Here is a 25,460-nt window from a genome sequence, read left to right on the forward strand (position 1 = left end):
AATCAAAGCAGTCCCTTTGAGAGGAACAGACACAGTCATTCTAAGCAGAGCCAACAGAACCAATTTGAAAGGGGCCAGTACAGTTCATGTGGGAAAACCTATCTCCGTTTCTTGGAGGTGAGAGGACACAGCCCTACTGAAGGAAGACAGCACAGGTCCTCTGAGAGGAGTGGTCGCAGTTCCTCAGATAGAACTCACTGTAGTCCCTCTGAAAGAAATGGACGCAGTCCCTCTGAAAGAAACAGAGACAGTCATTCTGAGCAAAACCAACAGAACCAGTCGTAAAGGGGCCAGTACAGTTGGTGTGAGTGGACACAGCCCTATTGAGAGAAGACAGTACAGGCCCTCTGAGAGGAGTGGTCACAGTTCCTCAGAGAGAACTAACTGTAGTCCCTCTGAATGATTGGACGCAGTCCCTCTCAGAGGAACAGAGACAGTCATTCTGAGCAGAGCCAACAGAACCAATTTGAAAGGGGCCAGTACAGTTTATGTGGGAAAACGTATCTCCGTGTCTTGGAGGTGAGAGGACACGGCCCTACTGAGGGAAGACAGCACACGTCCTCTGAGAGGAGTGGTCCCAGTTCCTCAGAAAGAACTCACTGTAGTCCGTCTGAAAGCAATGGACGCAGTCTCTCTGAGAGGAACAGAGACAGTCATTCTGAGCAGAGCCAACAGAACCAATTTGAAAGGGGCCAGTACAGTTCATGTGGGAAAACCTATCTCTGTGTGTTGGAGGTGAGAGGACACAGCCCTACTGAGGGAAGACAGCACAGTCCCTCTGAGAGGAGTGATCGCAGTTCCTCAGATAGAACTCATGTAGTCCCTCTGAAAGAAATGGGCACAGTCCCACTGAGAGGAAAGGAGATAGTCATTCTGAGCAGAACCAACAGAACTAGTCTGAAAGGGGCATGTACAGTGGTGTGGGAAAAACCATCTCACTCCCTAGGAAGTGAGAAGATACCGCCATATTGAGAGAAGACAGCACAGTCCCTCTGAGAGGAGTGGTCGCAGTTCCTCAGATAGAACTCACTGTAGTCCCTCTGAATGATATGGACGCCGTCCCACTGAGAGGAACAGAGATAGTCATTCTGAGCATAGACAATAGAACCAATATCAAAGGGGCCAGTACAGTTCATGTGGGAAATCTTATCTCCGGTGCTTGGAGGTGTGAGGACAAGCCGTACTTAGGGAAGACAGCACAGGTCCTCTGAGAGGAGTGGTCGCAGTTCCTCAGAGAGAACTCACTGTAGTCCCTCTGAAAGAAATGGACGCAGTCTCTCTGAAAGAAACAGAGACAGTCATTCTGAGCAGAAACAACAGAACCAGTCTGAAAGGGACCAGTACAGTTGGTGTGAGAGGACACAACCCTATAGAGAAGACAGCAGAGGCTGTCTGAGAGGAGTGGTCGTAGTTCCTCAGAGAGAACTCACTGTAGTCCCTCTGAAAGATTGGTCGGAGTCCCTCTGAGAGGCACAGAGACAGTCATTCTGAGCAAAGCCAACAGAACCAATTTGAAACGGGCCAGTACAGTTCATGTGCGAAAGCCTATCTCCGTGTGTTGGAGGTGAAAGGACACAGCCCTACTGAGGGAAGACAGCACAGGTCCTCTGAGAGGAGTTGGCTCCATTGCTCAGATAGAACTCACTGTAGTCTGTCTGAAAGAAATGGACGCAGTCCCTCTGAGAGGTACAGACACAGTCATTCTGAGAAGAGCCAACAGAACCAATTTGAAAGGGGCCAGTACAGTTCATGTGGGAAAACTTATCTCCGTGTCTTGGATGTGAGAGGACACAGCCCTACTGAGGGAAGACAGCACAGGTCTTCTGAGAAGGAGTGGTCGCATTTTCACAGATAAAACTCACTGTAGTCAGTCTGAAAAAAATGGACACAGTCCCACTGAGAGGAACAGAGATAGTTATTCTGAGCAGAACCAACAGAACCAGTCTGAAGGGGCCAGTACAGTTGGTGTTGGAAACCCATCTCAGTTGCTTGGAAGTGAGAGGATACAGCCCTATTGAGAGAAGACAGCACAGGCCCTCTGAGAGGAGTGGTCGCAGTTCCTCAGATAGAACTCATGTAGTCCCTCTGAAAGAAATGGACACAGTCCCACTGAGAGGAACAGAGATAGTCATTCTGAGCAGAACCAACAGAACCAGTCTGAAAGGGGCCAGTACAGTTGGTGTGGGAAAACGCATCTCTCTGCGAGAACCCATCACAGTCCCGCTAAGGAGAGACTCCAACACAGCCTCCCCAGGGAGTGGCTCAGACACGATCTGTCTGAAAATTGCAAGGGCTCCTCAAACACGTCTCCTAGGGACCACACACAAAATACTCCAAAACAGGCCAAGTTTAGAGGCCTGCAGCTAACAGATGAGAAGAGATTCGTCCCCATTATTCAATGACTGGATCAAGCCTTCACCGACCTGCCCCTTTGGTGGCTTCTTTCCTGCTTGGCCACTGCCTTTGATACCAGCACCGTCAGCACTCAGAGCTTCTATGCCGCTCTACCTGGCGGAAGGGAGGTGGGAATGGGTCTGTAATTTCTCTAAGTAAATAAAGGGGCGATAATTGATCTCCACCTAGAAAGCCCACTCGTCGTGCTGGAGGGGGGAACGGAGGCTGAAGGGATATTGGGTGTCGCGCAAAGGGATGGAACAGGAGGAAGGGGCCCTGAAGCCATGTTTGGGGCTCTAAACCCCACCTACAGATTCCCTTGGCGGGGTCTCAGAGGAAGGAGTTGTGTCACGTGACTCACTCCAGCCACAGCCCCCTAGGAAGCTGCCAGGCAGATGCAGACCTTGAGATCTAGGATCTGCAGCTCTGACTCCACATCCCCCTCAAACTCCTAATACCGTATTTCTCTGAATCAAAGATGCATCATTTACTTTGTTTTAGATAGCACGAGTGGGGTGGGGCAGAGGGAGAAGAAGAGCGAATCTAAGGCAGATCCGCACCCAGTACAGAGCCCAATGCAGAACTTGATCTCACAATCCTAGTTCATGTGCTGAGCCGAAAATTAATAAGAGTCAGATGCTTTACCCACCAAGTCACCCAGGTACCCCAGATACATCATTTAAAACTTCACATGCAGGGGCGCCTGAATGGCTCAGCGAGTTAACCCTCTGCCTTCAGCTTGGGTCATGATCTCAGGGTCCTGGGATGGAGCCCTGCATCAGGCTCTCTGCTCAGCAGGGAGCCTGCTTCCCCCTGTCTCTCTGCCTGCCTCTCTGCCTACTTGTGATCTCTCTCTCTGTGTCAAATAAATAAATGAAATTTTAAAAAAATATATAAAACTTGATATGCAACCCAATTTCTAAGATAATAAAATGTGATTATATATATGTTTAGGAATTGATGAAACCTACTGACTTGGCTTAACCGGCTAGATTCTTCTCTTTAGGAGCTTTCATGTAGAGGGGGAGACTCTGCTTTCTTCCTGGCTTCCTTCTGGCCCCAGCTCCGGCCTCTGGATTTGCCCTTCCAGCTCTGGTCCCAGGTCTGCCCCCTCCCTCACAGAGCCTCCCTCCCTCTCAGTCGGGACCTCACCCGCCTCTGAACTCCACTTCAAATCACATCCTTTATCTTCACCGAGGTACTCAATTAGCTGAGCCACAGTGGTGTCCAACTTCCCCCAATTTCAGTCTGTTAGGCGTTCTGCCTCAGATCCCCTTTTATAGTTTTCCTAGTTCTGGCTCTAGCATCTAGCAAGCACTCAGCAGGTACCTGTTGCCTGTGCGAAAATGAGAGGCCCAGGAGGAAAAAGCAATGTCTGAGGAGGAATGCTGGCTGTGAGGGCGGTCCGGGAAGTGGGCGGCCAGGAAGGGTGGAGCCCGCCTCACCTTCATCCAGCACTTTTCCACCAGGCTGCTGCTGCCTGAGCCCCGCACCTTGAGGTAGCAGTCGACGGCACGGCTATACTCTCCAGCCTGCTCCCACTGGCGAGCTTGGTCCACGAGCCCCTCCATGCCCCTGAGATGAGAGTACACGTGACCAGGACAAGCTGGGCAGCGTGGCCTATCCCGTGCACCTTGTGACCCAAGCTCCAGTCCTGCCCACACTTGCTGCTTCCTGGCGTCAAACCTGGCCCCTTTCTTGGTAGCCTCCCGCTCATACTCTTCCCTCAGAACCTCCAGCTGACCCCGCACATAGTCCTTGTAGATCCACAGAGCGTCGCTCCATAATCCAGCCTCCTGCTCAGATTTCCAGGTATCAGGAAGGCAGAGGCCGGCATGACACCTTCCCACTGCCACACAGGTGCTCTATACTATGGGCCACGGATCCCTAGGTCCTTGCACCTCTCTTCTCCTCCTTGTCTCCTTCCCCCTCTCCAGTGCTAACTCTCTGGATCTTTCCCAGTAGTATTGGTTAGTGTAGTGCTCTGTGGGTTCTTACATTCTCTTGCCCTACCTCATAATAATTGATGGGCAGGCCCTGTCTCTGGGCCCGAAGCAGCAGCCCTTCTGCTTTCTGAATGTCCTTCTCCTCCAAGGCCCCCCGGGCCTGCCCCACAAGCGCCTCGGCGACAGTGTCAGGATCGTGGGCCTCGGCCACTTGCTGAGCTGCTTCCCAGGCCTGGTTATGGAAGAACCTGCTCCCAGAAGAGGACACGGGAGGCTCAGCACAGGACTGAGGCCTCAATAGTGGGAGACAGACAGCCATATCAGAGGGGGTAGAAGATTTATTGGTACTAGGTTCAGGTGAAGGTGGCCATGCCAGGTCCTGGGGCTGCGGTTGGGAGGACGGGTGTAAGGAATTGACGGGTAACTCACATGAGGGCTGCTTCCTTGGGCGTACCAGCCCTGCCGAATTCAGCTTTGGCCTCTTCGAATTTACCCTGTAGGGACAGAAGGGCAGCCGCACACGATCAGAAGCAGATTGCCATCATGGCAGCCGGGAGACAGGAGGAGGTCCAGGTTAAAAGCAAGGGAGGAGGAGCAGGTACATAGCATATGGGAGATGCATCTCAGGGGTTTTGTGCTTGAGGGCCAGCCGGGAGAGTTCAAAAGCAAATTCAAATGAGCTGAAATGGAAGGTGTAGGTAAGGTCTGCCTACTCAGTACTTTCATTTTATAAGAGGCGGAGCAGGGCAAGAGAAAACAAATAGGGTAGTAGAGACGGGGCCAGGGGAGGGGAAAGGACAGACTGAGAAGACAACCCATGTGAAGTGACACAGAAGCACACAGACACGTAAAGGAGGACGGGGTCAGGGGACACTTGGAAAAGCCTGTGCTTCCTGCGACCAGTGGGCATAAAGGAATGGGGATGGGCGCGAGGCAGGGGACCGCAGTGAGCCTCCCAGCACTACTCTGCCTCGGGAGCGAGGGCTCTGGGTTCTCCACCACTTCCTCCTGAGCCACATTTATACTAGCAGAAAAAACTGTCTCTCTAAAACATGGACTACCCTCAGCCATCTGACTCCATGCAGGATTATTACTGGTCTTTGTAACATTTGCTTAAGAAAAGCTCTTTTTGCATTTAACAGAAGCCCACTTCTGTTACTCAGAAGTCAATTACTGGCTTAGTGCACCTTCACTTTAAAAGCTCTTCTCTCTGGGGCACCTGCCTGGCTCAGTCTGTAGAATGAGGGACCCTTGATCTGAGGTTGAGTTCAAGCCCCACACTGGCTATAGTAATTGCTTAAAAAGGTCTTTTTGAAAAAGAAGGAAAAACGCGGATCACTTTCCATCTTCTTAGAACAGCTAAACACTGTTCTGAGGCCCCGGGGAACAGGGGCAGAGCTACTGATTCATTCCTTGCCTCTGCATCACGTTCTTCCAAGGATTTCTTCACTCCTGCCTCCATTTTCAGAAACACTTCTCAGCTATACAGCCGTTTTCCTTGTCTATGTAGAGGCTCTGTCTCGAAAGGGTCCAGGGGAGAGAAGCCGTGGGGCCTCATCAGTTGTCGGCGGCGTGGTCCACGGCAGCTGCCTGGAGTCCGAGCTTAGTGAGCAGTCTCACTGAGGATGCTCCTCCCAGGCTCTTTGCCCACAGATAGGCCACGTGCTTGTGGGCATCAGCTCCTCTGTGAGCCTTGGGAACCTGTGAAGCAAAGCCATTTGGCAATCCTCCCATGCAGGGCCACAGGGCTACTCCCTTCCCCTCTCTGACCGGACTGCAGCGTTGACAAAGGTCAGGTCTTTCTACTAGAACAGGGATACGGCTCAGTTTTGGGGTCTGTTAGCCTTAGCCTGCTCAGGGTCCAAGGATGGACTTCAGGTAGTCCACAGACCCCTCCTACCGCATGTGAAATTTTTGCCTGTCGGTATGGGTGTTTTTCAAAGAGACCCACGACCAGTTCAGAATGCGTCACTTGAGAGTGGGGAAGAGGGACGGGCGTGTCCCCAGAGTGACCTGGACTCCTTACCCGGTAGGCCTCCTCCCAAAGCCCATTGGACCGGTCCATGTTCACTGTTGCCTTCCACTCCTGAGCCTCGAGGTAGTGATACTCGGCCTCCTGCAGTCGGCCTTCAGCCTCCAGCTCCTGGCGAAAGGAGGGTCAGGATGGGGCGAGGGGGACGTGGGGCCTGTTCGGGGAAGAGATGGCCGAGACCGGAGAAGGGCTCACCTTGCCCAGGCGTAGGTGTGTGTCACTGAGGAGATCTGGGTGGTGCTTCCCTACCAGGCGGATCATATCATCATCCAGCTTGTGCTCCCTCTCCCTCTGGTGTTCCCCTGCTCCTGTGCGGACACTCTGTCAAATAAGTGAACAAAATTTTAAAAAAGAGAAAAAGAATGAAGGAACCAATGAATAATAAATGGTAGGAAAAAAGGACAGAGGGAGAGAAAACAGAAAAGTGGGCTCAGGAACTAAGAAATTACCTTGCAATGTCATACACGGTGAGTTCAGAGGCCCTAAAGCAATGTCATGCACCTGCGTAATTCTAAACTCTCCAGTTAACCACATACAGGTAATAAAGCTTTTTCTGTTTTGTTTTAGAGAGGGATGGAGACACGGGTGGGGCAGAGGGAGAGGGAAAGAGAGAATCTTCAACAGACTCCATGCCCAGCGTGGAGCCCCTCGGGGTGCTTGATGTCACAAGCCTGAGATCATGGCGTGAGCTGAAATCAAGAGTCTGACACTTAAGACTGAGCTATCCAGGCGCCCCAGGTAGTAAAGTTTTAAACCAGGAAGATGGAAGTGGCGATCTCTGTACCCCTTCAATTTGGTGTTTAAATCTTTTCTTACAATAAACGGGAAGGGCTATAGCAGGAAAGTTGCCAAAGAGTTGCCTGATACACTCTGTTCTCCAGAACAGCTCTGCCAGGGGTTCAATTTGGCACTGTGGCAGTGTCCAGAAGGAGATTTTGGTGCAGCAGGCTATCAGCTGCTTACCTGGCTAGGTCCCACACATGTCAACTCAAACTCATTCTTGTAAATGCTTCTCCGGAGGCAGCAGTCAAACTGTTTCACTCCACCAGAGTGTGCCCTAGAAGGGAAAGCAACAACATAAAAGGTAACAGGCATCAGAAGGATATCTGGAGACACCCTTGAAACCCAAGTTCTAGAATCTAGGAAAGAGTTAGCAGTAAAAGGGCTGGCAGTTTGGGGAAGTACCAGATGGAAAGAGGTGGCACTCACAGGACGCCAGGATAGTGATGGGAGGAAAGGGAGAAATCAGCCCTGCCTACAGAATTCTTTGTCTCTTTTTTGGCTTCCCATAAAGTGTGAATTTCTCTTTCCTGCCGTTAATGTCCTATTTTTAGGTTGAAGTCAAAAGGGAAGAAGAGAGTCTCTAGTTTCAGGGAGAGTGCTTTAGGCTAAGGCCGGGGATTTTTCCTAGGTTGGAGAAAGTCACCCAGGCAGAAAGGGATTACTAGTAAAACGCACCGCACAGAGTCATGAGCCATCCCGTTTCCAGGCCAAGGCAGTGACGGTATATACATTGGCAATCTCCTTGCGCTTTGCCTCTTCCCAGATGCTTCTTCGAGGGCTCCAGTTGAGTACCCGAGGTCTGAAATTAAGGAGGTGGATTTCAGAAGAGATGGAGACTGAGCAAAAGGGTGGAAATGGGTGTGTAACAGAAGGCAATGAGTCTCGCTGTAGTAGAAAAGAGAGGAAGTGAGAGAGAACACACATGCTAGGGAATCTCATAGGAGAGGACACAAAGGTTCAAAGGAAGGAAGGTGGGAAAATCAAGCCAAAAGTAAAATGGGGTGAGAGCGATAGGAGTGGGGAAAACAAAAGGAGATCATGGCTGGTGAGAAAAATGAGCTGTTAGCAAGGGAGAAAGAAGGAAAAAGAAACAGAAAACAGAAGGAAGAGACCCAGATGACATCGAAGGGGATAAAAGGACAGGACTAATAAAGCTGATGTGAGGGGACCGGGGCCCTTTATTTATTTTTATTTATTTAATTCACCCTTCCATCATCCATCCCTTCCTTCCTTCTTTCCTTCACCAAACACTTAAGCATACATTATGTACTGGATGCTAATTTAGCCACCGGAGATTTCAAAAAAAAAAAAAACAAAAACAAAAGCGAATAGGCCCTCTTCTCATGGGCATTTCAGTTTAGCCAGTTAACTATAAACACAAAAGTGTAATATCATGCGACAAACACTGAGCCAGTGGTCTGAAAAGAGGTAACGGTAATACAAAGAGAGTGGAGATGAATTCCACTGTGGAGTCCCAGGCAGAGGCACAGTGACACAAAATCCTGGTGTATTGTGGAACTGCCAGAGTCCCAACAGATGGTGGGAGCAGGAAAAGGGAAGTGAGTGAATTAAAACCTGAGGATCTCTTCAAACCTATACTTGCTTTCCAACCATTCTCCCACTCTGGTTGAAAATAAGTGGGCTAGAGCAAGTGTACACAGGGAAAGTAGGCAGAAGATGCATATGGAAAGGGACCCACCTGTCATAACTTCCCAACACAACAAACTGGCCCCCAGGGCTTGCAGCAGCGGTGGTGAACTCCCGCTCCTGAAGGTCACAGCTGTAATCAAAAGTTTGTAGCACGTGGCCTTCCTTTCCATAGGCTACAATTCTGCGATCACAGCCTGCAGCCACGATGCTGTTGGTTGCCCAAGCCAAGGTATAGGGCGGGCATGGGTGGCTAACCGACTTCCCCTAAGACAGAAGTAAAGGGTTCCAATCGCTCTGACTCTGACAGCCTCAGCCAGAGGTTCTTCCTTTCTAGGAAAAATTTATACCCTGTATAAATCTTCCAACATTTTCCCACCCAAGCACATCCTAATCTAGACAACTTCACAAACTGTCGTTAGGTTTTATACTCTTATACACGTATGTATGACATACACACACACGTCTGACATTGTCCACAAGAGGAAACCTCAAAAGGCTTGTATGTTGAGTTCTTTAGTAAACACCTATAAGGCCCCCAAAGGGATATCCTACATTATCTAACACTGGGTAGGTCCACATGGAGCATACAACTCTTTCTTTACAGAAGAAATAAATTTAATTATTACATGAGTAATTCTTTTTTTTTAAACTCTTTTGGCTTCCAATAAAGTACGAATTTCTCTTTCCTGCCTTTAATGTCATATTTTTAGGTTGGAGTCAAAAGGGAAGAAGAGATTCTCTAGTTTCAGGAGGAGAGTGCTGTAGGCTAAGGCCAGAATTTTCCTAGTTTGCAGAAAGCCATCCAGGCAGAAAGGGGTTACTTTCTTTCTTTTTCTTTCTTTTTAAATTTTAGTCATTTAAGGCATCTCTACACCTAATGTGGTACTCAAACTCACAACCCTGAGATCAAGAGTCACATGATCCACCAACTGAGCCAGCCAGGAACCCCTCTATGAGTAATTCTTAAGGAAAGTTCTTCAAACAATAGAGAATTACATCAAGTAAAACATAAACATTCCTTGTATCCCATCACCTTTTCCCTTTCCTCTCTTGGGAATGACTTTTTTAAATGATTTATACATATAAATACACTTTTTACATAGATAATAATTTTCACTTTCCCTTACTCTCAGAATCCTATCCCCTCGATTCCTCATTGCCCACAAATATTAAGCTGTGGCCTCCCGAATAAAAATCTTCTCTGTGAATGCATCTAAATGTGCCCCCGCCAACCACCTCAATCTTAATGTTCAACCTCCCCTAGGAGGGATCTTGGATTTCTTTACCCCCATCTCACAGCATCCTTTCGTTATACCCGTGACTCTCCAGAGCCTTCATCTTCGAGGAAATACCTAACAATGGTGCCATCTGCATGACCAGAGAGAATTCCTTTCCCAGAGGAACTAAACAAGTGAGTGAATTAAAAGGAAGAGGAAGAGATTACTTTGTCTCCCCAAGAAATCCTGCTTCCGTGTCAAACATTACCCTACCTGGGCTCCCTGCTACCAGTCCACCCCATCTTCCATATTATAGTCTCCAATGAGACTACAGACCCCATGAACAGGTTGACACACAGAGTACTCTCTTCACCTTCATGTCAGCTGGTTTGGTGGAGAATTTATCTCTCCGCTCCCCATGTTCATCATATAGCACCACCAATCGGTACACTGTGCAGACCGCAAACGTGGCATTGTCCTGGGACCAAGCCATGCAAGTCACCTTTGCAGCTCCATCCTGCAGAGGCAGAGGCGGCAAAAATAAGCCCAGCTGTTCGTCTAGAGTCACAAATAATTTTGGGTCCATTAGCTCTACTGTGACTTTGGTCAAATCTCCACATCATAGTCCTTAAAACAGAAGATGCGTCCTGGTCTCCAAGGCTATAAAACTCTGGCCCAGGAGAACAAGGTGCTTTAGAAACCCATAATGCAAATACACTTGGAGGTGACATGCAGAATCAAGTGTACCGATGTGCCCTTGCAATGGCCTTGCTCCCTCATAGCTCAACTGAAATAAAATCAATTGGTCTGATAAGTTTCTGCTTTTTTAATAGGTTCTGGTATTCGGCCATTCATTCAATATATACATTTTTCAATATATACATTTTTTTCATTAAATATTATTTTTTAAAGGTTTTATTTATTTATTTGACAGAGAGACAGCGAGAAAGGGAACACAAGCAGGGGGAGCAAGAGGGAGAAGCAGGTTCCCAGTGAGCAGGGAGCCCAATGTGGGACTCAATCCCATGACCCTGGATCATGACCTAGCTGAAGACACTTCATGAGTTAGCCACCCAGGCACTCCTCATTCAATATTTTTTGAATACCACACTGAGAAAGGCATGTAGTCAGGGGCTGAGAGGAAGACAAAGAGCAAAATACGGTCCCTGTCCCCAGGCTAATAACATGTGCAAACAGGAAAAATCCCATTAGAGAGGCCTGTACAAAGCACGATGATAGTTTGGGGAAGCCTGAAATCTGAAATCGTTTTATGTTTAAATGACCAACTTTAAGGTTTGAAGAATTGGATGTAGTTAAATGGGGGAAGTTATCTGAAGAAGAAGGAATGATAGGAGCAAAGGCAAATCTCATTAAGAGACAGTAATTTAATACAGCTGAAACTATCTTGCAACTAGAACAGAAGAAGTAAGGCAGGAAAAACAGGGAGGCCAGCGCAAAAAAAACTTTGAAATTTGGCCAAGGTGTTTAGGCTTATTTGGTAGGAAAAAGACAGTGAAAGTTCTGGAATGGGGAGTAAAACAATCAGAGTTGAGATTTAAGATGAAATTGCCACCAGCTTATTGTTTTTAATCACCCCCCCCCAAACTACGCACTGCTCAGATGTCCAATTTTGAAGTGATCATCTCCCAGTCGACTATTCTCTTCCACCTCTGTCCACCACCTGGTCCTCAACGGTTCTTCACTAGGTACTTCCCTCCTTGAAATAAAACATTTAGCCTCTAAATTAGCCAATTGTGTGATTAATTACTAGGGCTCCAGAGCTCTGGTTTGAAACTTTGTTACTTGTCACTCCTAACCCAGGTACCTCCAAAGTCCCAGGTTTAAAAGGCCTTTTTTTCCCCCTCCCCCCATCAAAATCCTCAGAGTCAGAAAACAGCCTCACCACCACCTTTACCCCCCCAACCACCGCTTGATTAAATTAGGTTTGAAGGCCTGAGGGTTCCTCGTTTTCCTAGCTCATCATCTTCCTTCATCATTTTGCCAATCCTGGGCCTTTGCCCTACCCTGTATCATGACATCCTATTTTGAAAGACTGAAGGGGATTTTCACTTCCAATTATTCCATTAGGGTAAAGGAATTTTTAAATTACAATTTCGGGGGCAGTTTCCTGAGCAATGAGCACTTCTCTCTTTTGTTCTAATTTCCCTCTATTCTCCTAAAACCACATTCACTGTGAAGCCTTCCTCATTCCTCATAGCACTGCATGAGGATTCAATGGGGACCGGGAGTAGAATAATAAAAACTAACCTTTAACAAGATCTTTCCATAGACTAGGCAGTTTGATAGATGCTCAATATGCATTGTCCTTTTACTTCATAACGCTGAGACAGAGATGATTATGCATATTTTACAGATGGGGAACCTGATTTCAGAAAAGTTAAGTAATTGGCTCAAATTTACATACACATTCCTAAGGGGGTGGAACCAAGATTTATATCCCGGTATGTCTGACTCCACAAACCACAATCCTAACTCTTTAAATGATGCTGTCTGGCTACATAGCAAACATTCACTAATGGCAGATACTATCATTAGCTTTGTCTGAGTCTATCCTTTTTATTTTGAATGTTCTCTCTCGTCTATCAGATTCTACGGGGCTTTTTAGTTCGCGAAGGCTTTTGCGAACTCTTCCCCCAAACCCCCTCAGGTTGCTATCATTGTTACTCCCATTTTCCCAATGAAGCCGCTGGGTGGGCGCTCAGAGACTGTGTGCCCAGGGCTTCAGGTCAGCGGGATTGGACCATTTACTGAAAGTGCAGCTGGCACTAGGACTTGAGTGCTGGTCTCCTAGCTCCAAAACCCAGCCTCTCTTCAGCATGGTTCCTCTCCCGGTGCCCAGCCTTTTCCGAATCTGAGATCTTCATCATCAGAACGAACGGGAGGTCTTCCGCACTCCGTCTTTGGGGCTTTTACCTAAAGCGCTCGTTTATCCGGGCGCAGACATAGGTTCGCTGTTTCCATGTGCGCCCAGCACCGGGCCTCATACACAACTGATGTCAAAGGAAACGGACGAAAGCTACGGCGGTTAGCGGTCCGTCCTGCTACTGCACACTACCGACCAAGCAGAGATTCCGCATACAGTAGGCGCTCACCATCGTGAGATTTCAGTTCCCCCCACTTCTCTGGGAACGTTAAGGCTGGCGGGGGAGGGAAGAGGCACGCAACTCCTCACCTGAGGGCTCAGCAGCGTCCTCAGGTGCTTCAACTGCCAGACGAACACCTGTCTCTCGGATGCCACCAATCAGCGACAACTCCCGTGGTTACCTTGACAACCCGTAACGCTGCCGCAGCGACTGCCGCTGACGCGCTGTCGCTGACGCTAACGCTGACGCGAGTACAGCGAGACACCCTTCGCAAAGTCACCACATAGCTTCGCTGTGAAGCAGAGAGAACGTGCGCAGGCGCCGTGACGTCTAGGGCGGGGCCGAGTGGACGCGAATCCTCTCTTCAACCAATAGTGTCGTCGCTTGCAAACTCAAGCTGAAGCCACGCCCACGAGCCCTCCGCAAACTCGAGGTCCTATGGGTCGCGGTCTTCCTCCCGCCTGGATTGTGAGTGAAGTGTGGCTGAATACCTCTTTTAATACTTACAACCCTGGAGGAAGGCAGGGCGGTTGCTTTCATACGTTTTGGAGCAGCCCGGGTTGAATCCAGATAGGCTCTATGATGTGCACGGGGTATCACAAGGCTAGTAATGATAGCTAACCGATTCCTCAGGATGCGTCTGCCAGGTACCGTGCAAAAGGTTGTAGATGCATTATCTCATTTAATCTCAAAGACAGCTTTTGAAGGGGATGGCATTATTAGTTCCATTTCTCATGCCAGGAGACTCGGGATTAGAGGGGTCCCTTAACAAATGAACAGAAAGGATGTAACTGGGATTCAACCCAGAGCTGATGCGTTGAAACAGCCTTTATATTCTGAACTCGTAGCTCCTTATATCTATGCCATGCTTCTATACCCCGTGCCACTTCCATCCCAAGAGATGAGGTGTCCAGAGTCTGCGATGTGAGTGTTTCCGCGCCAGTGGCCAGTGAGAGGTACTACTGCAGAACTGGGTAGCAGTGGATCAAAGACTGCTGCCCAGATTTGGATGCTTTTGTGGTTCAAGGCGGAGGGCAAATGAGAACGGGGCTTATCTGATAGGATGAAGTTAAGTCTTGTGATACGTGGGATTGGAGCTTGGTGAGGTAAAAAGGATAATGACTTCTTGATCTGTTTGGATTGGGGTCCCTTTCAGAATTACTGGTCTAAATTCTTGGAACATGCCAGAGAGGCTGAGATGCAGAAAAGGAGCGTTGATACACCTGCTCTGGAAAGATCAGTGGTTTCCTCTGGAAAAACAGTGGTTTTTCTCTCACTGGCACCATCCCCTCCACCCCGCTTTGGAATTTAAGAAACAGTAGAGGAAAGCCTCTATTTTCACAGGAAGGAAGTAGCCCCAGAGCCCAAAGTATAAGTCTTTTGACAGGGGAGTTCCAACCCTTCAGTTTTATTTCCATCCTCCTCCTCTGGATATAGTGGCAGAGAGTGAATATAAAGTCATTTACACTTTACAGTTATTATTGACTTTGACCGAGTCAGCGAGACAGAGGCAGACAGAAAGAAAAGGAAAAGTGAGTGCGGGAAAGACTAGGAGTACAGGAGTGCACAGGATAGGAGTACGTGGCACTGAAGGGTCTATTAGCGGAGCTTCTCTTTCATGTGCCTCAAAACACCGTTCAGTCCCTTTCTGGAAATTAACTCGAGGTTGATGGAGGAGTCAGAGGAATCAGTGGTGAAAAGCTTGGGTGTCAATGTGGGCAGTGAAGTTAAAAAGGTTACCGGCCCCTCACATGTGGTATGACCTTCGTTTCCACGGATGCAGGAGAATTTATATACCTCCCCTTCTTTTCCTTCTCCCCTGTTCTCACTGAACAAAACAAAAGGAACTAGGGCTTCAGTTTTCTACACCCATTTCTGTCCTCTCCCCAACCCATTCAAGGCTACAGAATCAAAACAAACACCTTAAAACAATGTTAGTCCTCCTGTCGAGTTGGTGGTGGTGAGAGGCCCTTGTGGTCAGGGGAGAGACAGTGGGGAAGTGTCTTCAGCTTACTGTACAGTATCCCAAACAGCCATCTCCAGTTTGTCCAAGAACATTTATTGGAAAAATGTCCAAGGGGTGAGGTCACCAGCAGCTGGGGGGCCACCAGGTGAGACGGGGAGCCCCTGAGACTCCGTGGAAGACATTGGAGTAGTGCAGTGCAGCATCTGCCTCCAGACCCAGACAATTCCTTTGAGTTGCTGGGGGAGGGGGAGTACCCAAAGAACCCTCCCCCTTTGAGACCCAGAGGCAAGATGTGAGGGCAGCTGGGGATGCCTAGAGTCCTGATGCAGGTGCAATGGGGGCCCATCTGGGACCTAGTGGGATACAGTTGAACAAGTGTCTGTCCCCCGTACCTGGGGGATGGAAGGACATTTCCCATCTGATAGCCATTCCCCAGGTCCAGGGACACAGACCCCAAGAGACCTACCTTCTGGCCCTGCTGACAGTGGAAAGAGGATGGGCACCAGGCCTGAGATTGTGGGAGTGTCATTACCCTCTAGGAGATTACTGGATCCTTCAGTCTTGGGCAGATCACCAACTGAGGCTCTCCCTGACCCTGTCCCCATCCCCAGGGTGTTAGTGCATCTGTTTTTGAGTTCGGTTTCCTCACTCATACATACAGCGCGGGCAGAGGGCAGGCGGAGGCGCAGCGGGAGCGGGCCGCGGGGCTGCGGGGGACCCCAGAGCTCCGACGGGCCGCTTAGTCTCTCCCTGAGCGGGGGGCGGTGCCGGCGCGGCCTGGCCGCTGGCCGGAGTCCCGGTGCGGGAGGCAGTGAGGCCGCTCCGCCGGCCCCTGCAGCGGGATGTGACCGTCCCGGCCTTCTAGCCGCCGCCTTCTGCAGAGCTGGCCCCGCTCGCTCTGCGGCAGCTGAACCGGGACCTGCCGGCCCGCCCCGCCCCGCCGGGGTTCTTGCCGCGGTCATCCCCCTACCCCCCCTCCCCCGACCCCATTCTCCAAGGGATCCTCCCAGGACCCTCCCATTGGCGGCCTCCCCGGTCCCCTTGCCTCTGATCCTGGCTCTGTCCAAGGAGCCAGCCGGGGGCGGGGGGGGGGGCGCGTAGAGAGAGGCACAGGTGCGAGGGACTCGGGCTCCCGGGAGGGCCCCTTCCCTGCCCGGGTAGAATTAGCCAAGTTGGGAGGAGGAATCCCACTTCCCCTGCCGGAGGGGACAGAGTGGCGAGATAATTGATGTAAAATCTCCACTTGTAGACTGCGTCAGCTTTTAAATCTCTTCCCCATTGGTAATCTGATATTGGTTCTCTTCGCTCTCATTCATTCTTTAATTTATTAAACAAATATTTATTGAGCGTCACCTAGGTGTCTGGGCACGGGAGGAGCTGGAGTCCAGCGGTTAAGACAGCAGGCTGGGTATATAGCGGGGAAGTCTAAATAAAGAGCAGCAACCTATGGTTTTTAGCTCTTCTTCCTGCCTGGTGTGCAGAAATTCGTCGTCTAAGTGTCAGGTTTCCTAAAACCAGAGCGTCCAGAACCTCATAAGGCTGTTGGCAGGATCCAGTGAGATAATGTTGGGGAATGTCTTTATAAATCTTATGACACTGTGTGAGCGAGGGATTATCATGAATTTGCACCAGCGTGTTAGTTACTTCATTCGTTTAACCAACATAAATCCTTAAACTATTTCATGAGATCTGGAGTAACAACCTGGTGGGAGTCCCCTTTCTGTCAACTGTCTGATCTTCAGCAACGACCTAACTTCTCTGAGCCTCTGCTTTACCATCTGTAAAACAAGGGTGTCAGTGTGGTCTCCTTAGTGGGAATGCACCCAGTGAGATACTGCACGTGAAAAGTGAATTGTTCAGTGTAAATAACTGTTGGCTCATGTATTTAGGGCAGATACTTTGGTTTCTAATTCTCATTGCAGCATTTCTATTTCCGTGGCACTTTTTTCCCGTAAATTTCAGTTCAGCGTGTGTCCCCCTGGGGCTCCAAAGTTTCTGTTACCTTCCTTCTGAGATGAAAGAGTGAAATGGAGCAAGAGGGGCCCGGAGTACTGTGTGTTCTGGACATGTGATCAAGCCACGGCTCAGGTCCTCTGACCTCTGCTGTCCCTGAGGACCCTGATCTCTGGCCTGCTGTTTCATCCTTGTCCCAGAAGAATCCTCTGCTCAGGGATTCTCATTGTCATGGGACTGGATATTACCCTGCACTTCTGAGCTCCAGGTCCTCTGGAGAAGAGGTCATTATTTCCAAAGGTTAAGAGTAATGAACCTCAGGTTTGCCCCTTCATGGGGCAAAACAGAGGCTGGGCAGTGTGCATGTATGCAAAGAGGGAGCCCTAGAGCTTCCCTGCGGTGCCCAGAGGGATGGGGGCCCACTGATAGGGAAAGGGTGTGGGGAGAGATACTCAGAGGGGGCGGTGCTCGGAGAGGCCAGGGTACCTGGGTTAATCATCACTGTGGCTCAGATAAGGCCCCCGCCAGCTGGAAGCAGAGTTAGCGTGACAGAAGCGTTTGTGTAGCTGAAGATGGAGGTACGACAGGGTGTCCAGAGCATGAGACCATGCCAGGCACAAAATGGTTTCAACACGCGATTGAGACCCCAGAGCCTGGCAAGTGGGAGGTGAGACTCCCTCATCCCACCTTCTCCATGTTGGTCTTCTGCACTGATTCCTAGAATCATTTCTCTTCTGGACTTCCCTCCACCCTGGGTTTCTGTTTTCCCTCTCCTCCGTCCCATCTTCCTTCCTGACCTTCCCCTTTAGGCCCAGAGTACCAAGTTCAGGCTAAATCCTTGGATGCTGTGTGTGTGTGTGTGTGTGTGTGTGTGTGTGTGTGTGTATCCCCAAACCTTGTGCCTGCTGCCGCTCCCACCTCCAGATCCAGAGGCGTGAGCGAGGCCTGGGCTTCCTGTCTGCATCCTTGTGCTCCCTTCCCTCTAGAGGTCTGGGTATGAGGCAGCCCTGCCAATCACAGAGGAGTCAAACCCACTGACCCAGGACCTCGACAAAGCAGATGCCGAGGAAATTGTTCAATTGCTGGGACAACGTGATGCTGAGATCTTCCAGGAGGAGCGGCAAGTCATGCCCACAGACTAGGTAACCCAGACCCATCCCCTGGACACTGAAAATAAAGATGCCAGCTCCATGCCAATGGTCCTTCGTGTTTGAGACCTGAGAGCCCCTCCACCACACCATTCATTCCTCCCCGTCCCCCAAATCCACTGTCCTTTTTTTGGCTTCTGATTCCCACCTGCTCCCTACAGAGACTGTATAGTGAATCAGTTCTGACCACCATGGTCCAAGTGGCTGGCAAAGTGCAGGAAGTGCTGAAGGTACAGTCTCTCTGTCTCCTCCCCTCCTAACTTCTCTCCCTCCCCACTTGATCTCTTTTCTTGGCTTCCACTTCTCATTTTACTCCATCTCCATTCTCCTTTCTCCCAGTCCTCCCTCTGGCCTCTTTATTGTCATCTTATTAATCAACAGTAATTAGAATAACTATTATCTACATCACACTCTGTAATTGACATTGTGCTTTCACACTCATTACCTTTGCAAAAACCTGTGAAATGAGTGTGATTGTTTCCATTTTTTTTTTCAGATAGGAAAACAAAGGACAATCACAGTAGCTTGCCCAAATATATCCAGCTAATAATTGCTGGGTAGCACTGCTTTTTATTGAGTGATTGCTGGATACAAAGCTGCTCTCCGTCCTTTCTGGAATGAGTAAGGTTGGAGTAAGTAGCTAAGCCAGATTTAGGAGTCAGAATGAAGTTTCGTTCTCACATCCAGGCATCTTTCTGTTCCCTTTTGTGGTTAAGGAGGGTTAAGGAGTCTCCCCAGGAGTTCTTCTGTTGCTGCCAAAGAAAGAATGTGCTTCCCCCAAGCTGAGCTAGTGTTTTCCCTGATAGTCAACCAGAAGTCTCTGTCTGTTCCTTCTCACGAAGACACTAGAGTCCCCATCCAGGCAAAGCCCGTTCTCTTCCCCAGTCCTGACCCTGACATCTCCATGCAATAGGTTTGTATCCTAGAATCCTCCTGGTGGCACTGTCTCACCCACCCTCCTCTCCTAGGTGGTCTCTGGGAAGAAGAGGGTGATTGTCATTGGCATTTCGTTGGGACTCTCTGTGAGTGTGAAGACAGCCTGGGGGGATCCATTCTACAGGGAGGAAGGGGGTGGGGGCAGAACAGCATGGGAAATAGATTGCGGAAGTGGGTACTAGAAAACAGAAAGGGTTCACGCAAGGAATTTTGATTTTACTCTCACTAATTGAGAACCAGCTGCATGAATGTGGAATGACAGGGAAAGGATCCGATTCCAGAATACCTGTGTGTCAGTCCATTCAACAAGCAAGGTAGATGGACTAGTCCCAGGGTCAGCAAACCACAGTGGCCATCATGCTGCTGCCTGTTTATGTAAATAAAGTTTTATTGAGACACAGCCATTTGTGTTTACATAAGATCTATGGCCACTTCATGCTACAACGATAGGGTTGGGTATTGCATAGAGTTCACAGGGGCCCCAAAGCCTAAAATATTTACTCTCTTGCTCTTTACATAAGAAGCTGACCCCTGGACCTGTCCTTTGCTACTTAAGCATGGTCCTTGCTTAGCAACATCAGTATCTCCAAAGATTTGCTAGTAATATAGAATCTCGCCCCCCACCAAGACCTACTGAGTCTGAATCTGCATTTTAACAAGATTCCAAGCACTGGATTTGGTGTCCCCAATTTTCTCTCACCACTGCAGTATTCTGATTCTAACAGTTCACTAAGAGAAACAGGTCGAGCAATGCTAGATGCGGAAGGAGACACACAAGGAGGGCAGGACACCGACCTTAAGGAGCATACAATTTAGTCCAGTAGTTTTGAAACTTTACCATGCAGAGGATTTCCTTGGGGGACCATGTTAAAAATACAGGCCTGGAGCTTTCCCCTTCCAAGGCAGATCCAGTAAATCTTCCCTGGGGCTGGAACTCTGCATTTCTAACAAGGACTCGGGGGAATCTGATGGTCCTGCGCCTCAGGAAACACTAGAGTAACCCCTGCGCTCTCATCATACCCTTTTTCTCCCCCTGCCATCAGGCTCCCTTTGTGGCAGGCCAGGTGGACTCCGGCATGGACAGCCCAGGCACCTTCGTAGCAGTCCTGGCTGGTTTCAGCCCCGTGAACATGGCCACGTGAGCCCACTGTAATGAAAGGCATTGACGGGCCAGGCCCCTGAGGGAGGCTGAGAGGAAACCTGTCAAAATCTACAGTACAGGGGCGAGTGGGTGGCTCGCTCAGTGGGTTAAAGCCTCTGCCTTTGGCTCAGGTCATGATCCCAGGGTCCTGGGATCGAGCCCCGCATCGGGCTCTCTGCTCTGCAGAGAGCCTGCTTCCCCTCTCTCTACCTGCCTCTCTGCCTGCTTGTGATCTCTGTCTGCCAAATAAAAAAATAAAAATCTTTAAAACAAAACAAAACAAACAAACAAAACCAAAATCTACATTACAGCCACAAAGAGGAGGGCATGGTGGCTATGGTCTTGCTCACCACATCTCAGAACATTAGAGTAAATACGGACTGTCCCTGAGCTTATGAGGATTTTGTTTTTGGTGGTTTTTTTGTTTTATTCTGTTTTGTTTCTGTTTTTATTTCGTTTTTTTGGTCCACTGGTTGATGTAGTCTCTTCTTTCGGGAAGGACTAAAGGCAGCTTACAGAGGCCACATCAAATACCAGAAAGCAGACATTCAAAACAGGAATGGAGAGACAAGGAAAACAAGGCCCAGGAGATAGAATAGGGTCGGGACGATGCGGACCCCAAAGAGAAGCATCTGTTCAAAGGAGCCGTGGGTGCGGAGTGGCCTCTGATTCCCCTTTGCCCAGCTCCCTTATTGTAGCAACCATTCTCCTTTGTCATCGTAGGCTCCCCTTGGGTCCCCCTCTGGCTACTCAAACCCCACCCTGTCCCCCTTTCCTGAGGACTCTGTGCCACCCAATCACCTCCGCCTTATTGTCTATGTAGATGGCCGCTTTGATCCCAGAGATCAGCATGTGAAAACGATAGTGCTCAGGTGTGGTTCCCTGGATGTTCAGCCTCAGGAGTGTTAAAGCAAGAAGAAAGTAGATTCGTAGGCACTTGTGCGAGAGCTCGGATGTTGTCACTTTGGGGTGAGGCCCTGAAATCCCTTAATTTTTGAGACCACCCCTGGAGATGCTGGTGCCCGGCCAGGTGCGGGGAGCTCTGCTGACTTCACCATTGGCTTGGGCCTCTTGATGAAGCTGAAGGCTTCTGTCGCTGGAATGTTCCATGGAAGGCTTGTGGATTCCTCAAGAGCGGCTCTGCACATGCAGTGGTGGTCCTGGGGGGCGGGGCGGCCGGGTGCTTTCTGAGGACCTTTTCTCAACTCCCAGATTCCAGGCTTGTAGCGTAATTCAAGTGACGATATAAATGAGTCTGAGATACTGTTAACCCTGCTCCTTTTAATGGAGGACTCTCCTTCACCAAAAATGTATCTGCCGCAGTGGATGCTAATTTCAGGGCCAGTCCCACCGCCACCGCACCCTGGGCCATGGGAAAAGAGCTGGCCTGGGTTTCTTAGCACACAAAGTCTCACTTGTTTCCTGGGGACCCTGGGCTCCTCAGGTCCCACTGATCTCTGTGCCCACCTGGGACACCTAATCCCTGAGCCCACCTGGGACACCGAAAGCTCACCTCGTTTCAGAAAGTCTTTGGCTGGGGGAGGGCCCAGGTCGTCCAGGAAGAACTCCTTCTGCGGGGGCCTGTGTCTCTGGCCTGGCTCCCAGAATCCCCGCTGACCTCCCCGTCCACTCCGAGCCCGTCCTCCTCGCCCCGCTCTCTTCATGTCCTTCGGCCTCGGTTGGGTCTTGTGTTCTGCTCACGGAAGTCCTTTCTGTCCTCTGCCCTGCGTTCTGACAGGACTCCCCGCACCTCCGCTAGGGACCAGCAGAACTTAGTTGTCAGGGAATTGTGCCTTCCCCTGGGCAGGGCTGGGTACCCATGCTGTCTAGAGGGGGCCCTGGGCCCGCCCCTGGAGCTGGTGGCCTTTCTTTCTCCCAAGTGCCTTCTGGAAATCCTGCGGACATTAGAGCGGGCTCATCAGGTGACCTAGAGTCAAAGCCCGAAGATCGCTGCCCTGACGATGCAAGCCAGCATCAGGTGTGTGGAAACGTATTAGGAGTGGGGAGGTTGCGTGGATGGGGGACTGTCCTGAGAACAGCGGAGACCCTGAGGACTCCTTAACGCGGTGAGGGGAGCAGGTCTGCGTGGTGGTGGGCGCGGTAACCTTTCTGTTGGTTTGCACCTGTGCTTGGCCGTGTGCATCTTGCTCTGATCCCTGATCTTTTCTCACTGCCGTGTCTCCTCTCGTGTCCTGATTTCTGGCCCGTGCTCAGCCTGGAGGAAAAAGGCCGTGTGTACCTGGTTGGCTGGCAGACCCTGGGCATCATGGCCATCATGGATGGAGTGGAGTGTATCCACAGCTTTGGTGCCGGTGGGACCCCAGTCTAGACTTTCTTCCTGGCTCCTCCTGAATGCTAACTGATTTCCTACCCCCATCCGCAGCCCATGGGGGTTCCTCATTCGATGTCCAGACTGTCCTATTTGAATAGGCATTTCAGTCAAATGCTCCTTGCTGTGAACCCCTACTCAGGACTTGGTTCCTCAACTCCCAGCCCCGCTTAGCTGTGGCCTCCGATGTGTGTGACACCTCACCCGCCACCCCTCTGGGCACTTTCCTTCAAGACCCATGAACGTTCCCCCAAGCCTAGAATCAATCTTTCCTATAAAGCCCATCATTCCTTTCTCCCTGTCCTTAAACGTTCCAGACTACCGAGATATCCGCGGCTTTCTCACTGGTGATCAGAGTGACATGTTTAACCAGAGGACTGAGCTCTCTCCACGGGGGCGAGTGTATGACGGGACATGGGGCAGGGTGTGAAGGTGACAGGTGTGCAGGGAGTGGGAGGTGAGGGGCGCTGGGGACAGGTGGGGGAGGAGAGCAGGCAGACAGTCCAGGGAAGGGAATATGGGTTAGAGGTCGGGAGGCTTTGGGGAAGCACAGAGAGGGCGGAAGGTTCTGGATTCTCCCTCTAAAGCTGGCTCTAGTCCAGGGCTCTTCCCTCAACTTGCTGCATCATCTTGGGCAAAACACTTGACCTCGTTGAACCTCGGTTCTTCCATCTGTGTACAAACACGCTGTGTGAGAGGTCCTGTGAGGCCCTCTGTGGTCCGCAGGTCTGTGGGTGGGAGTTCTTCATGGGAGGGGGCCCCCCATTTTCTCGTGCCCAGGGTCCCCAGTTCTCCTTCTCCCAAGAGGACTTCCTGACGTGCATCTTGCCATCTCTCACAGAAATCGGCACCGTGGTCTTCATTTTCACCCTGGATGGTGAGAGGGAAGGCAGGAGTGGTGGGGTGAGCAGAGGGAGGCAGGGGAGTGACTCAGGGGAGCTGTCATTTTTCTGGGTCTTAAAGCACCAGCTCCGAGGGAGGGAGAGGGGCGCATGTCCTGACAGGACCACAGGGAACAGGAAGAACAGCTTTGGTCTCTGGCACCCTCCTCTCTCCTAGACAACCTCAGGGAGGTGCAGGCGCTGGTGGAGCAGGTGGAGGAGAAGATGGCCCACATCCAGGCCCTGGCGCATAGCACCATGGGGCAGACCCTGCCGGTGAGGGTCCAGCCTTGGGGACGGAACCTGGGGTGGCAGTTACAGCAAGGCCTTCCTGGGGATGCTGCTCTGGCTCATTCTCTCTCTGTTTCTCCAGACCCCTCTGAGGAAGCTCTTCCCTCCATCATCCGCATCACGTGGCCACTGCTTTTCTTCGAATACGAAGGGAACTTCTTCCAGGTATGGGGAATGAGAGGGTGTTCTCTGTGCTGAGGGACTCAGAGGGGCAAGGGTTCCAGAAATTAGAAAACTGAAGGCTGGGGTGCCTGGGTGGCTGGGTGGGTTAAGCCTCTGCCTTTGGCTCAGGTCATGATCTTAGGCTCCTGGGATTGAGTTCTGTATCAGGCTCTCTCCTCAGCAGAGAGCCTGCTGCCCCCTACCGCTACCTACTTGTGATCTCTGTCTGGCATATAAATAAATAAAATCTAAAAACAAAACAAAACAACAACAACAAAATACAACCAAACAAACCTCAAGGCTGGAGGGTGGAAAGCTTTGTTGGACTCCCAGAAAGCCAGCTGGGCAAGTTCTTGTGTTACTGGGTCACTGGTCAGTGTTTCCAAGGAAGTGGCTCAGTTCTCTCCAGGAATATATGAAAAAGACAGGCCAGGCCACCAGTCACCTGACAGATACTCATTTGTCCCTTGTTTCAGGTTCATTGTTGATGTTATAGTCATCCTCACCATACAAAAGTCTTTAAGGTATATCCTTGCAAGGTCACTATGCTGAATTCACTGCAGACAAAATACAGATATTGTCTGTAATATAAGGAAATGATAATTTCACTAGTTTTCACTAATTATAATTGATTATATTTGTAATTATAATTTTACTAATTATAATTTCACTACTGATGCACTGATAATGCTTTAGCAAGACATTATCAGTACAAGCACTGAAAATAATCATAGCAATAATTATCAATTTGGATATACTTTGCATTTTGGTCTGGAGAGGGCACTGGGACATCTGAATATTAGTTCAGCTGTGCTTTGTGGCCCAAGAAAGAAAGCAGTTTTGCATCTGTGGTTCCTCGGTTTTCTCACCTAACTCCTGCCCACCATCCACAGGGCACCGTCAGGGCCCTGAAGGGTTGCGCTGGAGAGATGTGGTCTCATCCATTATTCAGATCACCTCTTCCAGGAAGCTTCCTGACTTGACCAAACAGCTGCCATGCTTTCTTACCTGCACTCAGAACTCAAAGGAAGCCCTTCTCCCTGAGCCAGGGGGTCCATGCTCCTTCCAGTGCGTACCTTTGTCTTCCCTTCCAAATGGTGTTCATTGGTCACAGCTCTACTTTTTTGGCAGACTTTCCACATTCGTGGTCTCCTTTGACATCTCGCATCTCCTGAGAAATCTTCTCCGATGAAACCCACATTGTCTAGAACCCTCCTTGATGTGAGATGCCTCTTCCAGCTTCCACTGTGCCGTCATCATACCTAATACACACGTAGGACTCTGTACTTTACAAACTATTTCATTTATAATATCATTTCTCATAATGGGTTCATAAGGGATGTAGGATGTAGGTTATTCCCCCCATCTCAGATAAAGAAGCTGAAACTAAGAGATTAAAGCATTGTAATCACAGCCACGTGGCTAAAGCAGGATCCAGGACTGGAACCCTGGCCTTGTGACTCTACGTCTGTGGTTTATTTCACTTTACAGTACAAATTTCCACCATATCCATGAATTGAGCCAGAT

The 25,460-nt window shown here is 49.9% G+C and overlaps 1 protein-coding gene, 1 long non-coding RNA gene and 1 pseudogene across 8 annotated transcripts; 2 read left to right on the top strand and 1 right to left on the bottom strand.

Moving 5' to 3' along the window:
* Positions 1 to 201: 201 nt before the first annotated feature.
* On the bottom strand, positions 202 to 13,348 carry LOC123394278 (intraflagellar transport protein 172 homolog). Of its 7 annotated transcripts, XM_045088034.1 has the most exons (12): positions 13,216 to 13,348; positions 12,291 to 12,405; positions 11,636 to 11,739; positions 10,396 to 10,539; positions 7,831 to 7,954; positions 7,336 to 7,429; positions 6,568 to 6,693; positions 6,367 to 6,483; positions 5,899 to 6,041; positions 4,770 to 5,020; positions 3,840 to 3,969; positions 202 to 232 (listed from the first exon to the last, which is right to left on the bottom strand). In XM_045088034.1, the coding sequence occupies exons 5-10, from the start codon at positions 7,884 to 7,886 to the stop codon at positions 4,915 to 4,917; spliced, it is 642 nt and encodes a 213-aa protein (XP_044943969.1). In that variant the 5' UTR covers positions 7,887 to 7,954; positions 10,396 to 10,539; positions 11,636 to 11,739; positions 12,291 to 12,405; positions 13,216 to 13,348; the 3' UTR covers positions 202 to 232; positions 3,840 to 3,969; positions 4,770 to 4,914. The 7 variants fall into 7 exon arrangements, with proteins under 7 accessions (XP_044943969.1, XP_044943966.1, XP_044943967.1 ...); XM_045088031.1 differs by lacking the exon at positions 202 to 232 and having other exon boundaries at positions 3,235 to 3,969; XM_045088032.1 differs by lacking the exon at positions 202 to 232 and having other exon boundaries at positions 3,235 to 3,969; positions 13,136 to 13,348.
* Positions 13,349 to 13,355: 7 nt separating this feature from the next.
* Positions 13,356 to 19,275, top strand: LOC123394280. The gene is made up of 4 exons (XR_006609001.1): positions 13,356 to 13,594; positions 18,032 to 18,187; positions 18,355 to 18,423; positions 18,690 to 19,275. It is a non-coding gene; the product is annotated as an uncharacterized LOC123394280 (long non-coding RNA).
* Positions 19,276 to 23,009: 3,734 nt separating this feature from the next.
* Positions 23,010 to 24,421, top strand: LOC123394282 (annotated as a pseudogene).
* Positions 24,422 to 25,460: the final 1,039 nt, after the last annotated feature.

The sequence above is a fragment of the Mustela putorius genome, unplaced genomic scaffold (genome assembly GCF_011764305.1).
Source record: "Mustela putorius furo isolate JIRA1106 unplaced genomic scaffold, ASM1176430v1.1 tig00002195_pilon_pilon_pilon, whole genome shotgun sequence".
NCBI lineage: Eukaryota > Metazoa > Chordata > Mammalia > Carnivora > Mustelidae > Mustela > Mustela putorius.

Bases quoted from the DNA above. Each gene is read 5' to 3' on its own strand.
- LOC123394278 (XM_045088037.1), bottom strand. The intron at 6,694-7,335 runs GTAAGCAGCTGA...CTTATTTGACAG, and splicing joins CATGTGTGGGACCTAGCCAG to AGTGTCCGCACAGGAGCAGG. The intron at 6,484-6,567 runs GTGAGCCCTTCT...TCCTTTCGCCAG, and splicing joins CACACCTACGCCTGGGCAAG to GAGCTGGAGGCTGAAGGCCG.